This window comes from Ammospiza nelsoni, chromosome 20, assembly GCF_027579445.1.
Source record: "Ammospiza nelsoni isolate bAmmNel1 chromosome 20, bAmmNel1.pri, whole genome shotgun sequence".
NCBI classification, from domain to species: Eukaryota; Metazoa; Chordata; class Aves; order Passeriformes; family Passerellidae; genus Ammospiza; species Ammospiza nelsoni.
In genome coordinates this window covers 2,924,453-2,948,467 of record NC_080652.1, presented here as the reverse complement: position 1 = coordinate 2,948,467, position 24,015 = coordinate 2,924,453, and the positions used below count along the sequence as shown (strand labels likewise).

Here is a 24,015-nt window from a genome sequence, read left to right as displayed (position 1 = left end):
ACGGAAGAGGTTTAATAATCTGAAGGCTGAGATTTCTGAACTTCCCAGAAATAGGAAAAGAAACATGGAAAGGACTTCTTGGACTCTCCAGAGCTGTGCCTGCATCGTGCACCTTGGTTTGGTCAGAGTTCCCCACAGGCAAAGGTGAGCAGCTCCATCCTGCAGCAGGTTTTGGGATCTCCTTCTCTGAGATTGTTCCCAACCTCCCTCCCAAAGGTTAGAAATTCTACAATTCTCACCCTGACTTCCCTTGCAGGGGGTTTATGGGATAATTTACTGAAGATAATTTCCCATCTATGAACTAGGTAACATTCTATGCTGCAAAGTCTCTTCTTAGACATGTGTAAAGGCCCTTATTTCCCAGGACCTAAAGTCCAACAATCCCACCCTTTGGAATGCATTCAGTGCAGGGCTGTTATTACTTTTTATTTTATTTTGCAAGAAAATGACATTTCTTTGTGTTTGAGTGACATGTTCAATAAACTCCTTATTGGATCTCCAGTCAGATCCAGAGGAAATGGCCAAGAAAGGGAGAGGCTGATAAATTGTGATTGACAGGAAGTCAGCATTGCAATATAGGAAAATAACCATTGAAGAGGGGGAAAAAAGGAGAAAGAAGAAGGAATACTAATAAAAAAATAGAAGACAAATCTTGCAGCTGACAACACAGTGAAAAACCACAGGGGCCCTGCCAGATCTTGGAAAGCAGAGTCCTGACAGCCTGAGGTTTAATGTGGACCTCTTGGATTTCCCTCTGGGATTCTCCTGAGCTCTCCACACTTCTCCAGGCTGTTCCCACCCTGCCAGGGATCAGCACCAAGGTGGTGGGAACAGCCTGGTGCTGGCTGGGCACAAGGATCATCTTGGAACCATCTCTAAATCTGTGCTGATAGACCCAAGGCAGAGAGCTCTGGAGAAGGACAGGGAGGGTGGATCTGCTCCAAGAGGATTGTAAAAGGCTCTGGAACGTCACAGGATTCCCAGCAGCAGGGTCACACATGGATTTTGCTCTCCCTGCTCCCTCACCTCTCCCTTACACACAGGGTGTGGCCTGGCTGAGCCATCTCCAGGGAGTCTCAGGTGTTTTCCAGAGCCACCAGGAACCCTTGCTGAGTTCCTGCAGTCCATGTGGCAATTACAGCTCCTCTATCACAAAGTTCCCTGGCTGCCTCTCTCAAGGATGGCAGATCCCAGGAAAGCCCCCCTCACTTCTTGGAGATTTGGATTTCCTGGCAATTCCACAGCAGGAAAAGCAGGGGACAGAGGCACTCACTTGGGATGACAGTGGTTTCCCCTGGAGGGGCAGTGATGGTGACAGGGATGTTCACAGTGGTGGTTTTGTCCAGGGGGGGCTGAATCATCCTGGTCACGTTCTTCTGGTTGTCGGCATCCTCCGGCTGCTCAGGCACCTTCTGCAGGTAAGTGCTGGGCAGGGTGTGCACAGGGACACTGCCAGGCCCACTGCCACTGCCACTGGCCTCCAGCTCACACTGGTTCTCCCTAGGAAAAAGCAGGATTTGTTCAACATGGCCCGGGAGAGGTTCAGATCCCTGATGCTGCACCTCGTGCTGGGTTTGTTTCCTCCATGGAAATCCCTTGCAGGACTGTGGTGCTCACATTCTCTGAGCAGAGAGAGACATAATTCTCTCGCCCAGGATTTTTCCTGGGGAAGGCAGTGAGAACCTCAGAGAAGAAGAGAAAACAATTCTCATCTCTATTTGCTGCGCTTGTTGTTTGGCACATGTGGAATGTGTCATGGAGATTGTTTACTCAAAGTGATTTGTTAATTGGACACCAGTGAGGGTTGCTTTGATTCCTTGGCCAGTTGGGTCAAAACTGTGTCCTGGCTGTCTCTGCAGACAGTTATGGGTATTTCTTTAGTATCTTTGTAGAATCCGTATAGTATAGTATAGTATATACTGTAGCATAGCATAGTATAGTATAGTATCTCTTTAGTATGTAATATAATATAGCTTAATAAAGCAATTATTCAGCCTTCTGAATCATGGAGCCAGAGCACATTATTCCCTGGCTGGGGGCTCCCTGCATTGATACAGGACAACCTCTGACAGCAAAATTTGGGATCTTTCTCTCCAAGACATCCCAGGCCAAACCCCAATCCCGACATTAGGAGGGGACTGTGGCACTGGACATCCCTAGGGTCACTTTAATGATGCTCCCAAGCCAGGACCATGTAGCAGTGCCAGGAGCCACTCCCCAGAGCAGCTGCTGGATGAATCCTCACACACTGCTCCTTAATGATCTCCCCAGGCCTTATTTAATTGTGCTGATTCTCTTTTCCCGTTTTTGGAACGGTTTTGGAACCATTCTGGAACGTGGCAATCAGCAGCTAAATGGCTCCTGCTCTCCTCTGCAGCAGCAGCAGCTCTGCTCCAGTGAGGAGGAAAGTGAGCCTGTGCACATGAGCACGCTGAACAGCAGGCAGAGTGTTTGGAAATTCAGCTGAAAGGAAGATAATTTAGACAGGAAAATTATTATCTCAGTGCCACTCACGGCTCTCCATGGTGACATGAACTCTATTCTAAAGAATCCCAGTGCAATTTCTTTTCCATCAGACTAATAAAGCTGAAAAGGCAATCTATCCTTCTTTATTAACTACTCCAAATGCTTCACCAGGGCTGCTTTTCTCACTTGACTTACATAAGAATTAAAGCAAATAGGGGCCATCGTTGCTCTTAATGGAAGAGGCCATGTGCTGGAACAACTGGTGGTGCAGCTGAAGGCTCCCCATTAAAAATGAAAATCAAAGGGCTGTAAGCAAGGCTGGCTGAAATTTAAATAGATGTCCCTCAGGAGCTTCCTTCAGAAGGAAGGAAATTTCCCTTCAGAAGCTGGGAAATTCTCTGCTCCACTTGGTGTCCTACAGGGTCTGTTGGTGTTTACAGCAAGAATATTTTCTGCCTTAAACCTGAGCTGTTTTATGAACCAAAATCGTCTTTGGGAGCCTCTGTCACTGCTGACTGAGGCAAAACAGAACTGCAGTGTTGGGGAAGATGAAACAGGAAAGCCTGATAAATATGATTGCCTGGAAAAAGATTTTGAGAATATAGAAACTATAAGCGAGATTGAAATGAAAGCAAGCTTTGAGATCCCTCAGTTACTGAACAACTGGAAAACAATGGTGTGGCCAGCTGAAGGTGATCCCCTTTTGATGGAACAACACCCTCTGCTTGCAGACAGGCCCAAGGGTCAGAGCAGACCCTACAGCTTGGCAGAAGGGGCCCAAAGAGGAGTTTGTAGGGTTTAAAATGTAACACAGTGTGGTAATGTAATGATTCTTATAGGCTGTATGGAAATGCTATAGGATTTGTATCTTGTACTAGATTGGTTAGTGAGAATTAGAATATTCAACACAGAAGAACATTTATTGTATTGTAATGGGAACTTTGCTCTCTTACCCTTCTACACTCTCACCCTCTCATCCTCTCTCCCCCTCTCTTCTCTCAGTCCTGCTCTGAGCTGTGTTTGGCAGCTCCCAGCAGGGCCCTGCACCCAGGCCCTTTGCAATAAACCCCAAGTTCCAGACCTGGCTCCAGAGATCTCTCGTCTCCGTCTGTCCCCACTGTCCTACCCCCTGACGCTCCCCCACTGCAGGTTGTGGTGGTAGCTGATGTGGGCAGAGGGACAGCAGGGAATGCCACGGGGAGGCCATAAGGGATTTCCTGGAACACATCTGGGGCTTTATGACCCCTGAACTGACCCAGGCGGGGCCTGGCAGCACCCACTCACTTGGGCTGGTGATTGCGGTGCTCCTTCTCGCCAGCCTCCCCCTCCTTCTCCCCGCTGTCCTTCTCCACGGACTCATAGGTGGACAGGGCCCTGTTCCTGAGCCGGTGCCGCCGGTGGGGCTCCTCTCCGCTGTCCCCCTTGGCGCCGGGCTCTCCATCCCTGTTCCCGGAGCGGGACCCTCCGCGGTGCCGGGAGCGCCGCTCGCCGCGGGCGCCGTTGGCGGTGCCGTTGCCCTCCTTGCTGGGCCGGTCGGAGGAGTGCCGGTGGCTGCGGTGCCTGCGGTGCTCCTTCTCACCCCCTTCGTCCACCGAGCCCCGCCGGTGGTGCCTCTTGCCCCCTTCCTGCCCCCTGGTACGGTCGCTCTTCCCTTCCTTGCTGCCCCCTTCCACCTCCTTGCTGCGGCTCCGGTGCTGCCGGTGCCGCTCCTCCTTGGTGCCAGCCCCGGCTTCGCCGCTCTCCTCCTTGGTGACATCTCCCTTCTCCTGCTCTCCCAGCTTCTCCTTCTCCCGATGCCGGTGGTGCTTCCTTGGCGCTTCTGCCCCATCGGCAGAGGTGGGTTTGGGGTGCTCCACCACCTCCTGGACATCCACGGGGCTCAGCTTGGTGAGGTTGTTCCTGCCCTCGCTGCGGGGCTCCACGACCAGCGGCCGGTCCAGGTGGGTTTTCATGTCGGGACGGATGTGCAGGGTGGTGGCGTAGCGGACGCGCTCCTCGGGGTCCAGCTCGTTGTACAGCGCCTCGCAGCTGGCTCGGAAGTTGTGCATCCGGATCTGGCTCGTCCTCTGCTCCCAAACCGACTTGGATTTGGAGGAATTCTGCTGCTTGCTAAGGGCGGGAGAAAGGTGATAAGTCAGCACCCAACTTCGCGCCAATTCCCTAAATGCCAACTAAAAAAAAGGGAATTTTCAGCTGAAGTGGGGAATTAGAGGGTAAAACCAAAGGAGTAACAGGGATGGAGAGAGAACATAAGCAGGAAAGCCAGCAGGATCATCCGTGTTAGTTTGCCCACACACTATGAGATCAGCCCTCTGGAAAGGAGTTATTCTGTGTTTCAGAAATGTGGAAGCCTCGGGAATAGTCTGAAGGATTAAAACGTCAGCACACAAAAATCACACACCCCAGCCAGAGCCTTGGAACAGCCCGCAAAGCTTCCCAAAATTAGCAGCATTTTCTCCCCACCTGGAAATATCTGGATGAGGAAATTAGTGGTGAGCAAGAGAAGTTAGATCAGCAGGAGCAGCAGGGAAAATCAAACCTGTCCCTGAGGATGCACCAGCCCCTTCCCCTTCCAGCCAGCCCCAGGGCTTGTTTTCCAGCTGTGCTGCCCTGCTGGCTCAGGAACAGGTTTAAAACTGCTCTAAATCCACAGCATCCTTCCAGGTGAGCATGGACCAGCCAGCCCACACATCAATGGAGAAAGGAAAAGTCAAAGTAGGAAAGGAAAACTGTCCTGTGCACCAGGAAAAGTGGGAGAGTCACACAGAGATCCATGAAAGATCCTGAGCAGGAGGGACCCACCAGGATCCCCCAGCCCAGCCCCTGTCCCTGCCCAGCCCCCCCAGCAGCCCCACCCTGGGCACCCCTGGCAGCGCTGCCCAAAGGCTCCTGGAGCTCTGGCAGCCTCGGGGCCGTGCCCATTCCCTGGGCAGCCTGGGCAGTGCCAGCACCCTCTGGGGGCAAAGCCTTGCCCTGAGCTCAGCCTGAGCTGCCCTGGCCCAGCCCCAGCCGTGCCCTGGCTCCTGTCCCTGGCCCAGAGCAGAGATGGGAGCTGCCCCTCGGGAGGAGCTGCAGCCCCGGGGAGCTCTGCCCTCACTCTGCTCCAGCTGAGCAACCCCAGAGCCCTCAGCTGCTCCTCATGGGCCCTCCAGAGCCTTCCCCATCTCAGTATCCCAACATGAAGATGAGATGGGACCACCTGGAGACACCTGCTCATCTCTGTCACCTCTTGTGGCCAGGACACCTCCTCTGGCATGGCCTGAACGCTTGGATTTTTTCAGCACAGCATTTGGGTTCTCACCACCACATTCAAAGTGACCATAAAAACAACCAGGGTTTGAAGGTTGTGAAGGGACAACTTTTTCTTTTTCTCCTAAAAACCTCAAGCCAAACTCCACTTTCCACTGGCTGCCAGGGTGAGTTCTGGATTTAACCTCATGGAGGCTCAGCACCTCCTTAATGAAACTTTTTCTAGCAAAACCAGGGAAGGCATTTCCCTCCTCCCAGCCTGCTCTGACACCTCCATTCCCCACACTTCAGGCTGAGCTGTGCAGCTGGAGGGAGCAGAGCCCACATGGGAGGCAAACACAGCTTCCTTACGCATTTTTGGGCTCCCCTGGCAGTGGAAAAAAGCAGCTTTTGCGTGTTCTGGTGCTGATTGGGACTGTCTGTCCCTGTCACCGTGCACAGACCCCGGGGAGGTGACGTCCAGCCACGCTCATGTGGCACAGTGGGAGCTGTCAGAACGGTTTTGTGTCTCTGGGCTCTGCTGGGGAATTGTTTCTTTACTGAGGTTGCTGCTGCCTGGTGTTGCTAAAGAGAAAAAAATTCACTAAAAGCCCTCATGAGAGCACCCAGGCAGATGTGAAGAAACCTCATTTAGTCCCAAAATCAGAGCTGATCACCAAAATTAAATATCTATGCCCTGTTGCCAAGTTCTGGACTCGTTGTCCAGCAGCTGAGTCCCCCATTTGCACCATGGCAGGAAAACAAGTGATAAAAATCACAGTTCTAAATGTAAATAATACCAGAAGGTCCTGGACAAATGGCTTAGAGCCCTGTTCATCTCAAATCCCACACTCAAGGGGGGACAGGCTCCTCCCGAGGCAGAGCTCCCTTCAAGGATGAATAGCCCCATTACAGTGGGCACTCACCACTTTCTTTAGCTCAAAATAATGAAAAATTAAAATATTCTCACTCATCAGCAGCTTTCCTTGGTTTGAGAAGGAATGAGGAATGTGCAGAGCCTCTGACTGCCCAGCCCTGCTGCCCTGTCCAAGGATTTCCCATGGGAAGCCACAGGAAAAGCTCTGCAGAGCTCTCACAGGGATGGAGCTGCCTGTGCTGGGCATCCTGGGGTTTTAGCTCTGCTAAACCCAACTGGGCTACAAATCTCTTCAAAGCCAGGCTCAGGAAAGCTGAGGGATTTTCTGTGCCTGGTTGAGCTCTCTGAATGCTGCCACAAACACCTCTGTCCTTAGGGAATATTCCTCACTCCATAGTGAAAGTCCTGGGGTGGGACCGGCCTCTGTCCTGTGCTTTGGGCAGCACTGAGGTGATTATCAGCCTTAATGATTCATTAGACAAGTGACTTCGTGCTGAAACTTCCAGTTTATCTAAAACCCAAGAGCAGAGGGAGGAGCACAAGCACCCCCTGCTCCATCCTGTGCTCCACTGCCATGGGACAGGAACCAGCAGGGCTGGGACACAAAGCTCAGTGTCCCAAAGGAAAACAGTGAGAAAATCTTCAGGCAGCTCCCATGGACACAGCCTGTGCCTGCTGCCTGTGCTGAGCCCATCCCAGCTGTTGGAAATGCAAGATGTGGTTGGGGCTGTGTGTTCTATCCCCACCTGTCAGAGCTGGGGCAGCTCTCTGCTGTCCATGGGGCAGTTGTTTCTTTATCTCTCCCACAGCCAACCCTCCCTCCAGGAGATCTCTGCTGTCCATGGCCACTGAGTGTCCCTGCAGGGCTGATCCAATGCCAGCATCCCATGGGGAGATGCTGCGCCCAGGGCAGGAGCCAAGCATTCCTGCCTGGATCCAATCTGAGCCTGGCACAGCACAGCAGCCTCTGCCCCCTGCATTGCCAGAGGAGCAGCTTTCTGCTGCCCTGCATGGCCAGAGGGAGCCCAGGCCCATCTGCAGCAGCCCTGGAGCTGCAGAGGAAAACTCCCCCCTTGTGCAGGATCCCTGCTGCAGCAGAGCCACAGCTGGCACTGCAGGAGGGCTGAGCCCCCATGGGATGGGGCTGGGACACCGCCCTGACACACAGGGGGCAGGGACTGCTCTGACCCTGACAGTCATTTGTTTTCTTTTTTTTTTTTTTTTGTACTATTGCATTTGTATTTTTAGTTTTTCCTATTAAAGAACTGTTATTTTCTTCCTGTATCTTTGCCTGAGAGCCTCTTAATTTCAAAATCATAATAATTCAGAAGGAGGATTTACATTTTCCATTTCAAGAGAGGCTCCTGCCTTCCTTAGCAGACACCTGTCTGTTCAAACCAAGGCACCAGCCAAGAAGGAAAGAAAATCCCTTCAATCAGGCTGGAGGTGAGGAGGAGGAAGGTCGGGATTCAGTGCTGATCCTCAGCCCAGCTCTGACATGAGCTGTGCCACTGCAGGAGGGGTTTTGCACTTGTGTTTCAGTTCCACCAAGGACATAAATCAGCTTTTAAATGATCTCTGATCTGTTCCCACTGCTCATCAGTCAGGGCTAAGTGAGAGGTGCTGCCAGGGAAGTGCCCTCCTGAGAACCTGCAGGAAGCAGGCAGTGCACACATCAACCCAGCTCAGATCCCTGGGTAAATCAGGCACTGACATTCCAAGCTGGAATTTCCCAGCACCTGGAAATGAGCTGCATCCTTAACACTGACACAAGCCACGGAGGTGAGTGCCAAACCCCCCAGCACAAAGCCACCCGCTGGCTCTGGGCACCAACAGCTCCAGAGCAGGAGCTGCAGAGGCAATGCCTGCACAGCCATTCCTCTTTCCACAAGGAAAACACTCAAAAAACATTTTTAAAAAGGCAAATCAGGATATTTACAAAGTGTGGTAAAAACCCAATCACAGGAAAACGCAGCACCTGTGAGCTCAATTCCATCTCCAGAGTGTCACGGACATATTTAATGAAAAATCCTTTTGCTAGGATTTTTCCTCCTGAGAAGCTGGGAGGCCTCAGGGACAAAATGCAAACAATGGTTATTTGTTGCTGTGGAATGCAACAGGTGCATCTTTGATTGGTCTCATGTGTTTTTTTTAATTAATGGCCAATCACAGTCAGCTGGCTCAGACTCTCTGATCAGTCACAAGATTTTATTATCATTCCTTTCTATTTCTTTCAAGCCTTCTGATGAAATCCTTTCTTCTATTCTTTTAGTATAGTTTTAATATTTCATTTACTCTATGTCATAAAATAATAAATCAGCCTTCTGAAACATGGAGTCAACATTCTCATCTCTTCCCTCATCCTGGGACCCCTGTGAACACCACCACACCTGAGCAGTGAGGAGCATCTCAAATCCTGTCCTCCTCAATCCTGTCATCCCAAAAACACCACCCAGGAGCCAGAGCCAGGGATGCTGTGGGAATGGGGGCAAAGCACCTGAGCACATGGGCCCCATGGGGACAGCACTGGGAATTGCAGAGCCAGAGCAGCAGCAGGAGTGGCAGGTGTTTGTCCAGCTGGATTTATCCAGTCCTGGCTCTCTCTGAGTCCCCACAGCCACTGAGCTCGGGATTTGTGGCAGCTCCTCCTCTCCTGGTGCTCCCTGGGCATGGGGACAGCCTGGGAGCTGATCTATGGCACCCCTTAAAGCAAAGCAGGGCTTCAGCCCAGCCCCCTGCCCAGGAGGAGATGCAGCAACAGGAGGGGTTTAGAGGAGATGGAAAAACATCAACAGGGCAAAAATTATTTCCTCTGCTCCCCCCTCATTTGGGGCAGTGAATTCTGCACAAATCAGGGCAGGCACAGCCCAGCTACACCTCGAGCAGGGCAGGGCTTGTCTGAACTGATCAAAAAGAGGATTTGTGATAACCAATATTTGCTTTACAAAAAAACCAAAAATCCATAAAACCCATAAAATTCCACAAAAAACATAAAGCCAACTGCTCGTCTGAACCCTGCTCACTGCTGGCTGCTTAAAACGCTCCTGAAGCCATTAAGGAAACTGCTCTGTAAATCACTCCTGACTTGCCAACATCCCACAAACACTGCTGGTAATTCACTGCTTTACTCCCCACCCCTATTTTCAGGAATATTTGGAACTCTTTGAAGGCTCTTCTCTATCCCCAGACCCTCCAGGCTGGAAATGTTGTAGATATCACTGCTGGTACCAGCTCCACTGGTTTTCCTTGGGTTAAAACATCACCAAACAACTCCTGCCTGTGGCTGGGAAGAAAACCCTGCAATTCCTGGAGAGTCAAATAAGATTCATATTAATGAATCAGTGACTAATATTGGTATAAATAAAACCTGCAAGCACTGTGTGGTTTGTTTAAGAAAGGGAAGTGTATTTTTAGTCAGATTCTAATCTTAGGGTGCTCCTTAATGATTCAAGATTTTGTTCCCATAACCTTTGAAATCACTGCTGCACTTCATGGAAATCCTTAACATTTTGCTGCAGTAAATAATGAATGAAAGCAGCCTATGGAAAGATAATAATTCAGTGTTAAAAATAACTACACATTACACACTGGCTGTGAAATTCTGTGTTTCAGATAAAAGGGAATTTGTAGTTAAAATACAACAAAACCTTTCTGCTCAAATCCTATTTTCTGTTCATGAACTCAGGGTTCATACACTCCATGTTTCCATTTTCCACTTGGAAAACACAATGGGATATTTCACTTTGGGGTTGGTGTGCACAAAGCCCAATGTTTTATCTCTCTGGAGGTTTTGGGGGAAACACTCCTTAAAACTCACTGAGGAAAAAAAAGCACATTCAGCTCATCCATCTCTGCACCTTTCTGCCTGTCAAAACTCCCAGGAAATACATTGGAAGAAATGATCCAGAAGATGACTGAATCTAATTTATTCCCCTAATTTTCCCTGTGAGCCATCAGACCTGGGCACAGCCAGGTCACACCTACTTTGGGCAGCCAAAACAGCTCAGTCTTGGTCACAGCAGTTAAATTCTCTGTTCTGGTTGGGATTTAACAACAAATCCCAATAAAAACTGCCTCAAAATGTGGCCAAATCCTCCTTACAAAAGGATTTTGGTACCTGCACTTCGATTTCATCCTTTTATAAAAGGCAACTCTGCCTCTAGAAATTTGGAAAAGAGGACAAAATCTGTATTTTTTTTTAAAGGCCAGTTGGCAAAACACTGATTTGGAGCAGTATGGCGTATCTTCTGCTGGGGGAAATTGGAATTTTGGATTGAAGGCAGCTCCCAGCACCTCCCTTTCTCCATCCTGTCAGGGTGGGAGGCACCCAAAGTGTCACTGAGCCCTCTCTGCACCTTTTTGTCTGTCAAAACTCCCAGCAGTCAGGAAATACATTGGAAGAAATGATCCAAAAGATGACTAAATCTAATTTATTCCCCCAATTTTCCCCATGAGCCAGCAGACCTGGGCACAGACAGGTTACATCTACTTTGGGCAGTCACAACAGCTCAGTCTTGGTCACAGAAGTTAAACTCACATAAAGCATCAACATATTTAAAATCCCAGCTTGTCCAAGATCCACCAGTGCACAAAGAACCCCCAAACACCCAGGGGAATATCAGGGAGGAAAAGCTGCTGGAAAAGCTGCTGGAAAAGGTCCTTGGCTTCACAGTACCTTGGTGCCTGCTGTGGGGCCAGGACAAACCCCCAGGCTGGAATTGCACTTACTTGAGTCTCCAAAAGCATTAAAGAAGAAAGACAAGGTCACACAGTTAAAGGATAACCCAAAGGACACTCATGGGGGTGGGACAGGAGCTGATGAGGAGTTTTTGGGGTTAGTCAGCAGCAGAAATGATGTTTTTACCAACCTGTTGGTGTCAAAGCACACCCTGACCCACAGCACAGCCAGCAGGATTGGATTGGGAGGAAGCACATGGAGTGAGAGAGAGTTTTCCACTGTGTTTGCTCAACTCCAGCTCCAGAGGAGTTGCCAAGAGCCTCATTAGGACAAAATCTGTCGCTTTAAGCTCCAGCTCGAGAAGGTCAGAGAGCAAAGACATAACCAGCTTTTCAAGAGTTTTCCAATTTAGTCTCACTTGGACCCCGTTTCCAGAATTCTTTTGAAGTCCTCCTCCAGTTTTCCCTCCAAGAGAGCTCTCCTGATTCTCCCACGGAACCCAGAGTGCAAACACTGGTGGAACATCAAAGCAAACAGCCCAGCACAGAGTAAACACAGAGAACAGAAAGAAATACAAGTGAGAACAAGACAAACCATCAAACGAGGGGAAACAGGAGAAGAGAGGAGAAGAGTTCAGGAGAAATGATGGAAAGGAATTAAGGGAGAAAAATGGAGGAAGGAAGAGGGGGAAAAGTCACAGTCAATGTATGGAACACAAGAGTTGCTCACAAATCACAAGCATCAAATGACAATGACACCTTCCAGTCCTTTCCCTGGATGTTGGTCTGGAGGCTTTCCACAATGATGGGAATGATTTTTTGGGGAAAAAGAACACAGGAAGAGTGAAGGCACCAGGAGAAAGGGGAGGTTGACAGAGCTCTAAATGAGAAATCCACGTAGTGAATATCGTAACAGAGAGCAACTCACGGTGAATTTACGCTGGAGACTGACGAGCTGCGAGATACAGTACCTCGAGTTTGCTTTACAAAACTGCACATGCAAAAAAACAAAACAAACAAAGAAAACAAAAAGTGAGAAAAGAAAAAGCCAAAAAACCAAAAAAAAACCAAACCAAAAGGAAAATCAAACCAAACGGGCAGAGAAACCATAAAAGACATCGGGAGGAGACTCGTACAGGCCACGTCCTGTCGGGTGCAGACAGGGAGGAGACCAGGCAAGCTCCAGGGCTGTGGAAACGATGGACACACCACCCTCTGGAGAATGAGGACACAACCAAAGAGTCCAAAAGGGAGCCAAAAGGAAGAGGTGACCAAGAGGCACGCAATGAGCATGGAGCTCCATGGCTCCCTGGTACTCACACCGCCAACGTCCTGCAGGAGCCACCTCTGCCACCCTGGGGAGGCCTGGCTGCAGCCACGGGGGGATTGTGCTGCAAATCCTCATTTAGAAGAGGATTCCATTTGCTAATTCCTGCTCCTGGCACCAGGAGGAAGCTTTAGCACAGAGCAAGAGCTGGAGAGAGGACCCCAGGCTCCAAAATCCACCTGAGCTCCAGCAGCTGGTACCACACAACTTCTCCTCAGTCCCTGCCTCAGATGGGCTCTTTGGAGGCACCTACCTCTCTCCTCAGACAGGGATTGGGATGGGCCTGGCTCAGACTGCCCAAAATTGGGCCTAAAAACCTCAGCTCTGCTGCAGCTCCAGTGGGGCAAGGCCCAGGGGTGAAAGGAGCTTCCTGCAGCTCAAGGAATTTTGTAGATTTTCCTCCATCTCCTCCACACCATTTCTGTGGGGGGTTTTAAATATGGAAATCACTGAATCACATAGAAAAGGCAGGCAATTCACAGAAAACCGGGATTCTAAATATCCTGATTGATCCTGTGTTGAGGCATTAATTTTTTCCTAGCTCTAATGATAATTTCTATCAATCTACAGCATTCCAAAAACCCTCCCCAAGACTGAAAATAAAATCCCTTCACCTCCTGATTTGCCTTTTCAGTTGCAGCATTTTTCCTCCTGCTTTCACAAGCATTTAAATCTGTTAACAATCAATTCTAGCCAACCAGAAGGCCCAGTTAAAATCTAATGTTTTCTGGGTATCATAGAAGTAGAGGTTTAAATATACGTTTATTAAAATTAATGGATTGTTCTGAACAGAAATATTGGCTCAGTTACTGCATATAACACAAAATCCAGAGGTTCAGAAACCTGGAGTGAATATAAGAAAAATTATGGAAGGCATCGTAAAAGTTTTGCTTGAAGCAAATAATCTGCTGAGCAGCCAGGTGAAGTATTTTACCTAAACCCCAGGATTTCTGTATTTGTCTGGTGCCAAATGAAACAGGAGCAGAGGCAGAGTGGGGGTGGCATGTCCTGCATGCTAACCAAGGAAATTATAATTTCCAAGTTGTTCAGGCTGGAGACCTTTTTACTCTTTGGCAACAAAATCCTGCAGAGAACAAGCCCCTGAGTGCAGGGCATAACAAAGGAATTCCTTTGGGAAAACTTGGGATGGAGGAGAACACTGCCCTGATTGACCTGGGAGTCAGCACTGTGCAGTACATATGGGGATTTTGGGTTTAATTGTTGGAAATTGTGGAAAGCAGATGAACATCCCTCAGTGGAAGGCTGGGATGAGCCTCTGTGTGTCTCCCTGCCTCGTTTGGTGCTGGGCAGGATGAAAGCCACGCTCTGTCCTTGTCACCTGGGCAGGGAATGTGGCATAAGTCCTGCAGCACTCCAGGCTCACCGCTCTGCTCCCGTGGCTGTATCTGCCTTTTTCAAACCATAAATTTGCCTGGAACCACCATGTGTGAAACCACAGAGCCAGCCCAGCCTCCTTTTCCAGGGCAAAACGACAGCAGGAGTTGATTTTCACCAGATGCTACTTACCAGGAAGGAGGGACAGAGCCCAGAGAGTGGCTGTGGGTGACACCGACGGTGAGGACACAGAGGAAAACCCACAGGAGGAATCAGAACCTCACACACTGACACACTCCAGGGGAGGAGCAGAGGGAAGAAACCACAACCAGCAAGAGGAAAAGAACACCTCTTCTACTCTACACCCCCCAGCAGAGCACAGGGCACGGGCTGGGTGTTCAGGTAGCTTCTTGCTGGGTCCTGTTGGGTGCCCAGAGCCCAACAGAGACGTGGAAATCACCACGGTACTCCCGAGACAGAAGGAAAACATGGAACCTCTGAGATGGAAAACCTGGAGAAACAGAGCAGTTCCCCCCTCCCTGCATCCCCAGACCTGTACAAAAGGGCCACAGGGGTCAGGGTGAAGAGGCTGAGGTGCCACCTCTGGTGGCTTTTCTGCCTTGCTCACACTAACAGGCACTGTCCCCCTGTGGGACTGCTATTACAGCACCAGTTCTGTGAACAAGCCCAGTGGGACCAGCAGAAACCAGTCCTGGAGACAGCAGGAGGTCCTTGGAGGCTGGGAAGTTGTCCTGGGAAGCACAGATAACTGGAACAGCAGTGGGCAGTGTGACAAACTGTGCTTAGGTCTGGTGCCCACGTCCAGGAGCTGTCTCTGCCACTGCCCACCAGGTTTCATGCACCACCCAGGTTCTCCTCCCACCCAAAACTCACACCTCACACCTGTGATTAAATTATTCCCGTGGATCTGGCTACAACTCTAATCCATTACCTCATGGAATTAATAAAACCCCAAACCTCATAATTCAAACCTCAATGCAAAAAGTTCCTCCAAGTGTGGCTGATTACCTGGCAGGCTCCTACAAATTTAGAGGTGATGAAAAAGGCTTCCCCCAAGCAAAGGTGAGGAGGGGGCACTGGGGAATGCTGTGGGTGCCAGGTGAGCCCTGCCTGGGGCAGGATGAGCTCATGGCAACCCCTTTTGTACGGGCCATTGGTGCAGCTCTGGTTGGGACAGGGAAGGCAGACAGGAACCCAAACATGGGGAGTTCAGGCATCAGGCCAGGCAGAAGCAGGAAAAAACCTCAACTTTGCTTTGGGGTCTTTGTGTGACCCACAGGGATGAGCCTGAGGGCTCCTCCTTCCACTGGCAGTGGCACCAAAAAGTGCTTTGGACGTCCAGTGCCTTGGAATTGTCCTCTTGTCCCTGGTCCAGCTGCCAAGGAAGCTGCACCAATGGTTTGCCCTAAGGACCCCTGGCTCTGTGAAGTCCCTCAGGTGCAGAGGCTGAGCAGGGCAAATGACACAGAGGGGCTGAACAAACCCAGAACTCACCTCCAGAAACAACAAAGCAAGGAAAATGCTAAACGGAAAACAAACAAACAAAAAATAATCACAAAAAAAGAAGAGTGAAACAATGGGCTCGAATCAAACACACCTCCTGTGTTCAGCCAAACATTGCAAACAGTGACAGAACCAACACATCACCCTTGTTTTTCATCCTAAAGAAATCCTTCAGGGTAGAGTTCACCAGGTGAAAAACCAACTGTGGTCAGCCAAATCTGCTCTCTGGTGGAGCAGAGAAATGCTGGGGGCTGCATGAGGCATGAGCTCCACACCAGCCTCACTTTTCATCCAGAGAAACCACAAAATAAATCCTGCAGGTTAGAGTTCACCAGGTGAAAAATCAACCGTGGTCAGAAAAATCTGCTCAGGTCCCTCTGGTGGAGCAGAGAAATGCTGGGGGCTGCATGAACCAGCAGCTCCACACCAGCCTCACTTTTTCATCCTAAATAAATCTTTCAGAAAAGAGTTCACTATATGAAAAAGGAACTGTGGCCAGACAAATCTGCTCAGGTCCCTTTGGTGGAGCAGAAAAATGCTGGGGGCTGGATGAGGCAGGAACTCCAGACCAGCCTCACTTTTCATCCAGAGAAACCATAAAATAAATCCTTCAGGCTAGAGTTCACCGGGTGATAAACCAACTGTGGCCAGACAAATCTGCTCAGGAGAATCCCTTTGGTGGAGGAGGACTGTCACTGTCATATTTTCTGGAAAAATCTCTTTGCCCAGGATTTTGCTCCTGGGAAGCTGAGAAGCCTCAGAGAAAAAAGAAACCAATATTATCTCATTTGCTTCTCCTGTGTTTTGCTGCTTTGGAATGTGTTTGGACGTTGTTTACCAACTGGTCATTGTTTGATTGGTTTAATGGGAATTGTTTTTACTTAACGACCAATCATGGTCCAGCTGTGTTGGGACTCTGGAAAGAGTCAAGAGTTTTTCATTATTATCTTATAATTTTCTGTAAGCATCCTTCCTCTATTCTTTAGTATAGTTTAGTATAGTATTCTTTAATATAATAAATAATATAATATTGTAATAATAGAATATAATTTAATATAATAAAGTATCATAAAATAATAAATTAGCCTTCTAAGAACATGCAGTCAGATTCATCATTTCCTCTCAATGACAGGGGACCCTGAAAATGCCACAGATCATCTCAACCCAGAAGCGTCCTCTCTTGTATTCAGGGCACCCTGACAAAGGCAAGGAAAGATCAATCTGGCTCTGAATACAAGAGAGGACATTTCTGGAGCTCCAAAGCAATGCAGGATGTTGTGAGGCAGATGATGAACGATCCCTCCCCATCACTGCAATGATGAGCCTGTTATTAAAGGAGATCCCTGGTGTCCATCAATCACAAAGCAATTCCCAGCTCCAGGTGGGAAGGTGAAGGTGCCTCTTCAGAGCCTGGGTAACACTGGATAATAACCAGTTCCTGATGCTTAGGAAATGATGTTCAGTAACCAGCACAATAAATGGAGCTCAGAGCAGAGGAAGGGGGACAAGGGGACAATTCCAAGGCACTGGATGTGCAAATTTGGTGGAGCTTGCTTAGGAGGGGAGGCTGGGGCAGGTGATTAAATTATTCCCTTGCATCTAGCTGCAACTGTAATCCATTACCTCATGGAATTAAAAAAACCCCAAATCCTGTAAGTGACAGAGTGCAAAAAATTCCTCTCCAGGCACAGCTGACCCTGTGTTGGCAGGGGAGAAATGCCAGAGGTGGGGGATCCAACCCTGTGGGAAGGGTTGGAAGGAGCTTTAGGGGAGCCACAGTCAGTGCTGGGAGCAGGACTGGCAAGGGCAGGGAGGAAACAGCACCTGAGGCAGCACAGCCAACGTGAGTCCTGAGCAGGCTCAGCCCAGGGCCAGCTTTGTCCCCTCTGTGGGGACACTGGCAACGTGAACATCGTGATCAAGAAAATCCAAGTCATGCTGTTCTCTGCCACCACCTGTTTGGACTGATGCAGGCAGGGAAAATTTCAATGTTTTCAGAACATCCATCCATGCCATCGATGCCTGCTGTTACAGAAATCCATTTCCACAGGTTGGGAAAATAATATTAAACTAGAAAACAAACAACAAAAAAATATTCCTTAGGGAAAAGTACAAATAGAGATTGATTGGGTAGAGCCACCTTTGCAGGAGCTCAATACCCGTTTTCTCAGGCCTTGCTCACTGAATCCTAGAGGGATTGGATTCTTTGTACCCAAGTTTTGGGTTCTGGTGATATTTCCATTCATCAAAAATCCCATTCTTAAGAACACCCAGCACTTTTAGCATGTCCAGCTCTGGATCTGATCTGCCAGGACTTGCCATGGTCTTGACACCTGCTCCACCCTCAGAGCAGGGGAATAAGAGCAGGAGAAATTAACTGTTGGGGTGGATTTGGGTGCCAAAAGGTCCCTCAATCAGCCCTACTGTGCTGGAGAGAGGTATTCAAGGGATAGTGGCTGCAAACCACCCCCTGTTCAAGATTTAGGGGCTGCAGAGCACCCCCTGTTCCAGATTTAGGAGCTGCAAACCACACCCTATACATTATTTAGCAGCTGCAAACCACCCCCCTGTCCAATATTTAGGGGCTGCAGAACACCCCCTGTCCAAAATTTAGGGCCTGCAAACCACCCCTGCAAGACTTAGGGGCTGCAAACCACCCCCCTATCCAAAACTAAGGGGCTAAAAACCACCCCTTGTCCAACATTTAGGGGCTGCAGACCATCCCCCTATACAATATTTAGGGGCTGCAAAGCACCCCCTGCAAGACTTAGGGGCTGCAAAGCATCCCCTGCAATATTTAGGGCTTCAAATCACCCCTTATATACAATATTTAGGGGCTGCAAACCATCCCAAATACAAGATTTAGGAGCTGCAAACCACCCTCCTATCAAAGATTTAGGGGCTGCCAAGCCCCTCTGGAGCTCCCTGAGGATGGACACTCCACCGCTCTGTGGGTTCTTCCCTTGAGAGCTGAATTTGGTCCTTGTGGGTCTCTCCCAACTCAGAATATTCTGGGATTTATGTACAAAATTGCTTTGAGATGGATTTATTAAATCTCATGGGTCACAAGCCACCAATCCACCCAACATCCTCTTCCCATCTCCCAAAATCTGATTCCTCCCTTGCCTGTTCCTCCAGGGCCTCATCTCTTTGGGCATCAATCCCTTGACCTAAATGTTGCTTTCTTTCCCCAAAGCAGAGCTCTGTGAGTGGCCATGGAGCAGGGTAAGAGATGTCACAGAGTGTCACAAGGTCAGGAGATGTGCAAACCATCCCTTACACTGTGCTCCTGTGAATTTTCACACAGTCGGGACAGGGCAGACTCAATTTGAGGCAAAATAAGCAAAAATCCGTAATTTCGTCCTCACTTTGAATTGTTGTCACAAAAATCTCCTTGTGCTTTTGAAAACCTGGTGAAAAATCATGGGAAAAGGTGATTTTTAACAATTTCAACCTTAGATCCATGGAAGTGAGTTGTTTTTTTTTTCTCCTAATTTCTAAGAAGTCTTCCCATGCAAAATACAGAAGCAAATAAGCACCATCATCATCTTGCATTTTCAAATACCAGAACCAAGAAATTCATCAAAGAGCAGGAGCAATTATCCTCATTTAACTTCTTTTCAAGGCTGGCCAGAAAATAATTGTAAGGAAAAAATGGTATTTAAAACTATCAAACAGCCAGAGCATAAAGAGGAACTGATTACAGCAGTAATGACAAAATAAAATGGTAAGAAGAATAAAATAGGCAAATTAATAATATTCTTTTCCTTCACATGTAATAAACTGGCTCCACTTGGCCTTTTGTCTTTGCTAAAGTGGATTAAAGTCCCAGTAAAAAGAGATTTCCACCGAAGGGATCCGGCTGCAGTTCAGGTTTTTTCCAGTAAATTGAACAGGAAATTTCTTTTTTTTTTTTTTATGCTTGAGCTTCTCCAGCCCTTGGAGGTCTCCCCCTGTAAAAGCGGTCTGGAAAACATCAGCAGCTCCCAGTAAAATGCAGGAGCAAACTTTTTGGTGTTGATGCTGAAATTCCAGAAGAGTTCAAGGAACATTTTCAGCAAATCCTTGTGAGGAATCCCAGAACAGAGTCATGGAATGGTTTTAAGGAAGGACCTTAAATCGTGTCCCAACCTCTGCAGGGACACCCTCCACCACCCCAGGCAGCCCCAAGTCCATCCAACACTTGGATATTTCCAGGGATGTCTCAAACACAGGAACCTGGACCTCAAATATTTCCACCTACACCTCATTTCTGCACCTCCAGGATCCAGGAAAAGTTGGGCCCTAAGCAAAGCTCTCCAAGGGTTTTGGTATCACAGGGCCTGTGCTTGTCCTCATCCAGGCATCTGGGAATCCCAAATGGATCTTCCTGCCTCTAAACCACAGCATTTTACTCCACCCAAGCTCTTTCACACAGCAAGGAAAGGGAATTCAAACACATTTTCCAGCTATTTAAGAGGATGCCTTTGAACGTCAATTCTCAAGATTATTAAAAAATATTATTTCTGTGCACACACAGAAACAACTCATTAAAAATCATTAAACTCATCTCCTCATTAAAATCCAAAGTGGGATGTTAACACTTCACCTGGTGAAATCCACCTTAAAAAAAAAATCTTCCTAAACCACAATTATTCAGAGCTGAGGCCTTACAAAGAGCACCAAACTGAAAGAAATCCTTCATTAAACTCCTAATTAAGTGCTCAGCACTGAAGTATTTGGCCAGAGGTGGTGCAGGAGGGCTCCCAGACCACGGGATGCTGCAGCTGGACAGACAGACAGACAGTGACACTGCAAAAGGGAAATGCTGTCCCAAGGAATCAAAGGTGCTTACGCAGCTATGGAGATGTTGGCTGCTGACATGGGGCTCACTTCAGCCACCTCCTTGGCCTTCTGCAGGGCCAGCTTCTGGTTGGTGGCTTCCTCCATCTCCTCCTCGTCCTGGGGCACAAAACCAAGAGAAAACGGGGAATAAATCATGGAATAACAACAAGCAGAGCTCCCCTGGGGCGTGGTGCTGCCACTGGTGGGCTGCAAAGACACAGGAATTTCAATTTAGGGCTGCAAAGACACAGGAATTTTAATTTAGGACTGCAAGGACACAGGAATTTCAATTGAGGGCTTCTAGGACACAGGAATTTTAGTTTAGGGCTGCAGGGACACAGCATTTCAATTTAGAGACAATATTTGAAATTTAGAGACAGTATTTGCAATTTAGGGCTGCAAGGACACAGGAATTCTAATTTAGGGCAGATTTTCTCACAAGGAGGCCCAGGTTTGGTGCAGGCTGAGGTGAGAATGCCAAGGTTTTGTCAAGAGGGTTTTTTACCCTCACAAATGTTCTTGACTCTGCTGGGTCTCCTCTCAGCACACAGCACTGGGGAAGGATCTCTGAGGGAGCAGGGATGGGACACTTATAGGTGGAATTCCCCAATTATCCCAGAGCTGTGTGTGGAACAATCCTCTAAAGCCAATGTCCTGCTGGAACACCTGCACGGGCTCCTAAATCCTCCCTGACCTCCTGCCAAGGGGACTTTTCTGAAACAATAATAAAAAATGATGGATATGGGATGGTTCTGCTCCCATCAATTATTCACACCCACCTCAGATCCCTGAGGACTCAGAAAACAAAAAAAGAACCATATTAAATGTCATTTGTGGAGCAAAGCAGGGTTCTGCTCCTTCTTCCTGCATATCCCTGGATCAGGAGGATTTTTAACCTCTGAAGATTGTAACTGGGATTTCTCGCTTCCTACCCAACATGAAAAGCACCACTAAAACTTAAAATTAAGGATCTTAATTTAAAAAAATTACAAAAAAGAATCTTAAACATTGAGGCAACAGCAAAACCCAAGGAAACAACCTGATTCCCCTTCAATGGCAACTTTGAAGTTGCCAAGGGCAACCAAGGGCAACTTTGCTGGAATTTTTTAAAAAAATTTCTTCAAAATAAAGTCAAAGCATGGAAGGATCAGCACAGAGCTCTGGTAGCAACACCAGCATCTCACAAATCCAGGGAAAACCACACTGAGAGCAGTCCCAGGCTCTTGTGTCAAACTTCATGGAATGCACAGGTCTGCCTCTGCTCTCCAGGCTGCTGCTGCAAGGAGTCAGGATTAAAATAATGAGAGCAGACAGATCTCCAGCTTTGGAATAGGAAATTATAGAGATTTATCCACCCTGAATTCCATCTGCATAAACAGCTCCTCGCTCTGCCTTTGGTGCTATTTGCTTCCACTGAACTCATTTGGAAACTGTTTTATTTTTCTCCTTCAGAAGGAAAAAAAAAAAAGTGGAAAATTGATTTAAAAAATCGTTACCATATAAATTTCTTTGGTTTTTTTCCCTTTGCAAATATTTGCAAGTCTATAACCAGGCCTGAATAAAAGACCTGCTGAGCAATTATACAAAGTCAATATTTCTCATCTGCCAAATTCCAGCATTTTATGGATTTTTCTCCATAATTTCCAGTATTTTATTTTTATTTTATGCCAAATTCCAATTTATCAAAGCTTTGGGAGCTTGTTGCAAACCAAGGGTGTTTGGTTTAACCCTGGTCCCCAGCTCAGTCCCAGCTGTCCTTTCACCCTGCTGGGGTGGGAAAGCAGCAAAGCACCCATGGATTGGGATAAATTCAGTGTATTTGGGGTGGAAAAATAGAAAGGAATGAATTCCACATTTCCCACCCTGGGTTTTGCCATCCCCAGCACAGCAGAGCTCCCTCCATGGAGCAGACTGGGACAGACAGATGTGTTTGTCACAGCTGTGTGTCCCCAGGTCCTTGTCCCCCCCAGTTTTCCCCCCTGCACTCTGTGGTGTAGGGAGATACAGTATGGGTAAATGAAGGTGATGTAGAATGTAATCTTATCCCCCAATGAGTTGCAGCTGGACCCTATTACTAAAGATTAGGAGCAGGCTGAATGATAACAGGCAACACCTGTAGCCAATATGAACAAGTGGTATAAAAGAGTGGATTGGTAGGCAATGAAGTCAGAGGTGTTGGATGGCCACTGCAAGGGCCAAGAAGAGTCAGTGCTTAGAGGAGTTGTCTATGAGAAACATTGAGGAGGTATGAAACTCTGGTGCTATTGAACCCTTGCACCATAATGATAATAGAACTGTTGTGCTGTATAAGACAACACATGGTGACCCCGACATGATTTGGGATGTGATTCAGGAAATGACTGCGTGATTTGGAAAAAAAAGACTTAAATACTAAACTGTATGTCCAGTGTGATTCAGGATTAAACTATATTGGCCTGTGGATTTGGGACTAAATTATATTGCCCCATGGATTCAGGGAAGCCAGATTTGACCACCAGATTTAACATATAACCCCATGGATTTGGGGAAACACAATTTGACTATTAAACTATTGGCAAAATATATCAATTACCGCTATTAGTGTTTATAAAATATGAAGATAAGTACTTTGTAAGCTATAAAACTGATCTAGCATTTAGGAATATATATATCTGTGCTGTAATATGCTGTTTGAACACTTGTATAACTCTTAGTTCTAAATTAAATGTACAAATATGTCATAATGTAATTTATTTGAATATGTGCTTCTGGAAAAGCTGCAACTCTGTGGTTAAAAGAAGAAGGGGGAATTGTAGGGGGATACAGTATGGGTAAATGAAGGTGGTATAGAATGTAATCTTATCCTCCAATGGGTTGCAGCTAGACTCTGTTACTAAAGATTAGGAGCAGGCTGGATGATAACAGGCAACACCTATAGCCAATATGAACAAGTGGTTTAAAAGAGTGATTGGTGGGAACTGGAGTCAGATGGCTGCTGCAAGGACCAGGAACAGTCAATGTTTAGAGGAGCTGCCTACGAGAAACATCGAGATGGTATGAAACTCTGAGGACATGGAACCCTTGCACCATAATGATAACAGAACTGTTTTGCTGTGTAAGACAACACTGTGGGGTCACTGCTCAGCAAGAACAAAACATCCCTGAGTGGTTCCAACACAAATTGTCTTTCCCACACAAATCCCACAGCAGCTCCTGTTTTATTTTTTTAATTTTTAAAAAATTAACTGTGCCCATCCCAATGCAGCAGAAATGTTATCCTCAGGACACGAGTTTTAAAAGGAATAACACCCCAATTAAAAAAATCTTTCAGGTTTTCCTTTCATCCTCCAGGTAAATTCAAATTATTTCTTCCTTTCAGGGATTTCTAGCAGCCAAAGGCTTAAAAACCAAAGGCTGCTGAGTTTTCTTTCTCTGCCCCTAAAGCAACAGGTGCAGGTTTTAAAACCTCTTTTAAATTTCTGGCTTCTGCTCCATTCTCCTGGGTGCCTCTGTAATTCTGCTGGATTTCCATCCTGAAGGAGCAGCAAACGCAGCTGTTCCTCCCTCACAACAAGCTCAGCCCTCAGCAGATGTTTGCTTTGTAAATCTCTGTGGCTCCTTCCATGCAGATATTGCAGATGACTCCAAAAATTCATTACTTTTTTTACCTGATATTTAAAATTCCAGCTCAAACTGTCACCCCCATTTCAGAGATAAAGATCTTGCCCACAAGGACATCCCTGGTTCATGTCCCTTTCTGTTTTCTAGAGCTCTAAAT

General features: G+C 47.6%; 1 protein-coding gene across 1 annotated transcript in view; it reads right to left on the bottom strand.

Annotated features, from left to right (window-relative positions):
* LOC132082091 (voltage-dependent N-type calcium channel subunit alpha-1B-like) overlaps window positions 1–24,015 on the bottom strand; it is a 316,197-nt gene that overhangs the window by 75,573 nt on the left and 216,609 nt on the right. The window contains exons 19-22 of the mRNA XM_059486140.1: window positions 20,269–20,375; window positions 12,177–12,239; window positions 3,751–4,575; window positions 1,274–1,500 (exon numbers count right to left, since the gene is read on the bottom strand). Of these exons, the coding sequence (XP_059342123.1) occupies window positions 1,274–1,500; window positions 3,751–4,575; window positions 12,177–12,239; window positions 20,269–20,375 (1,222 nt within the window). The remainder of the gene's footprint in view (window positions 1–1,273; window positions 1,501–3,750; window positions 4,576–12,176; window positions 12,240–20,268; window positions 20,376–24,015) is intronic.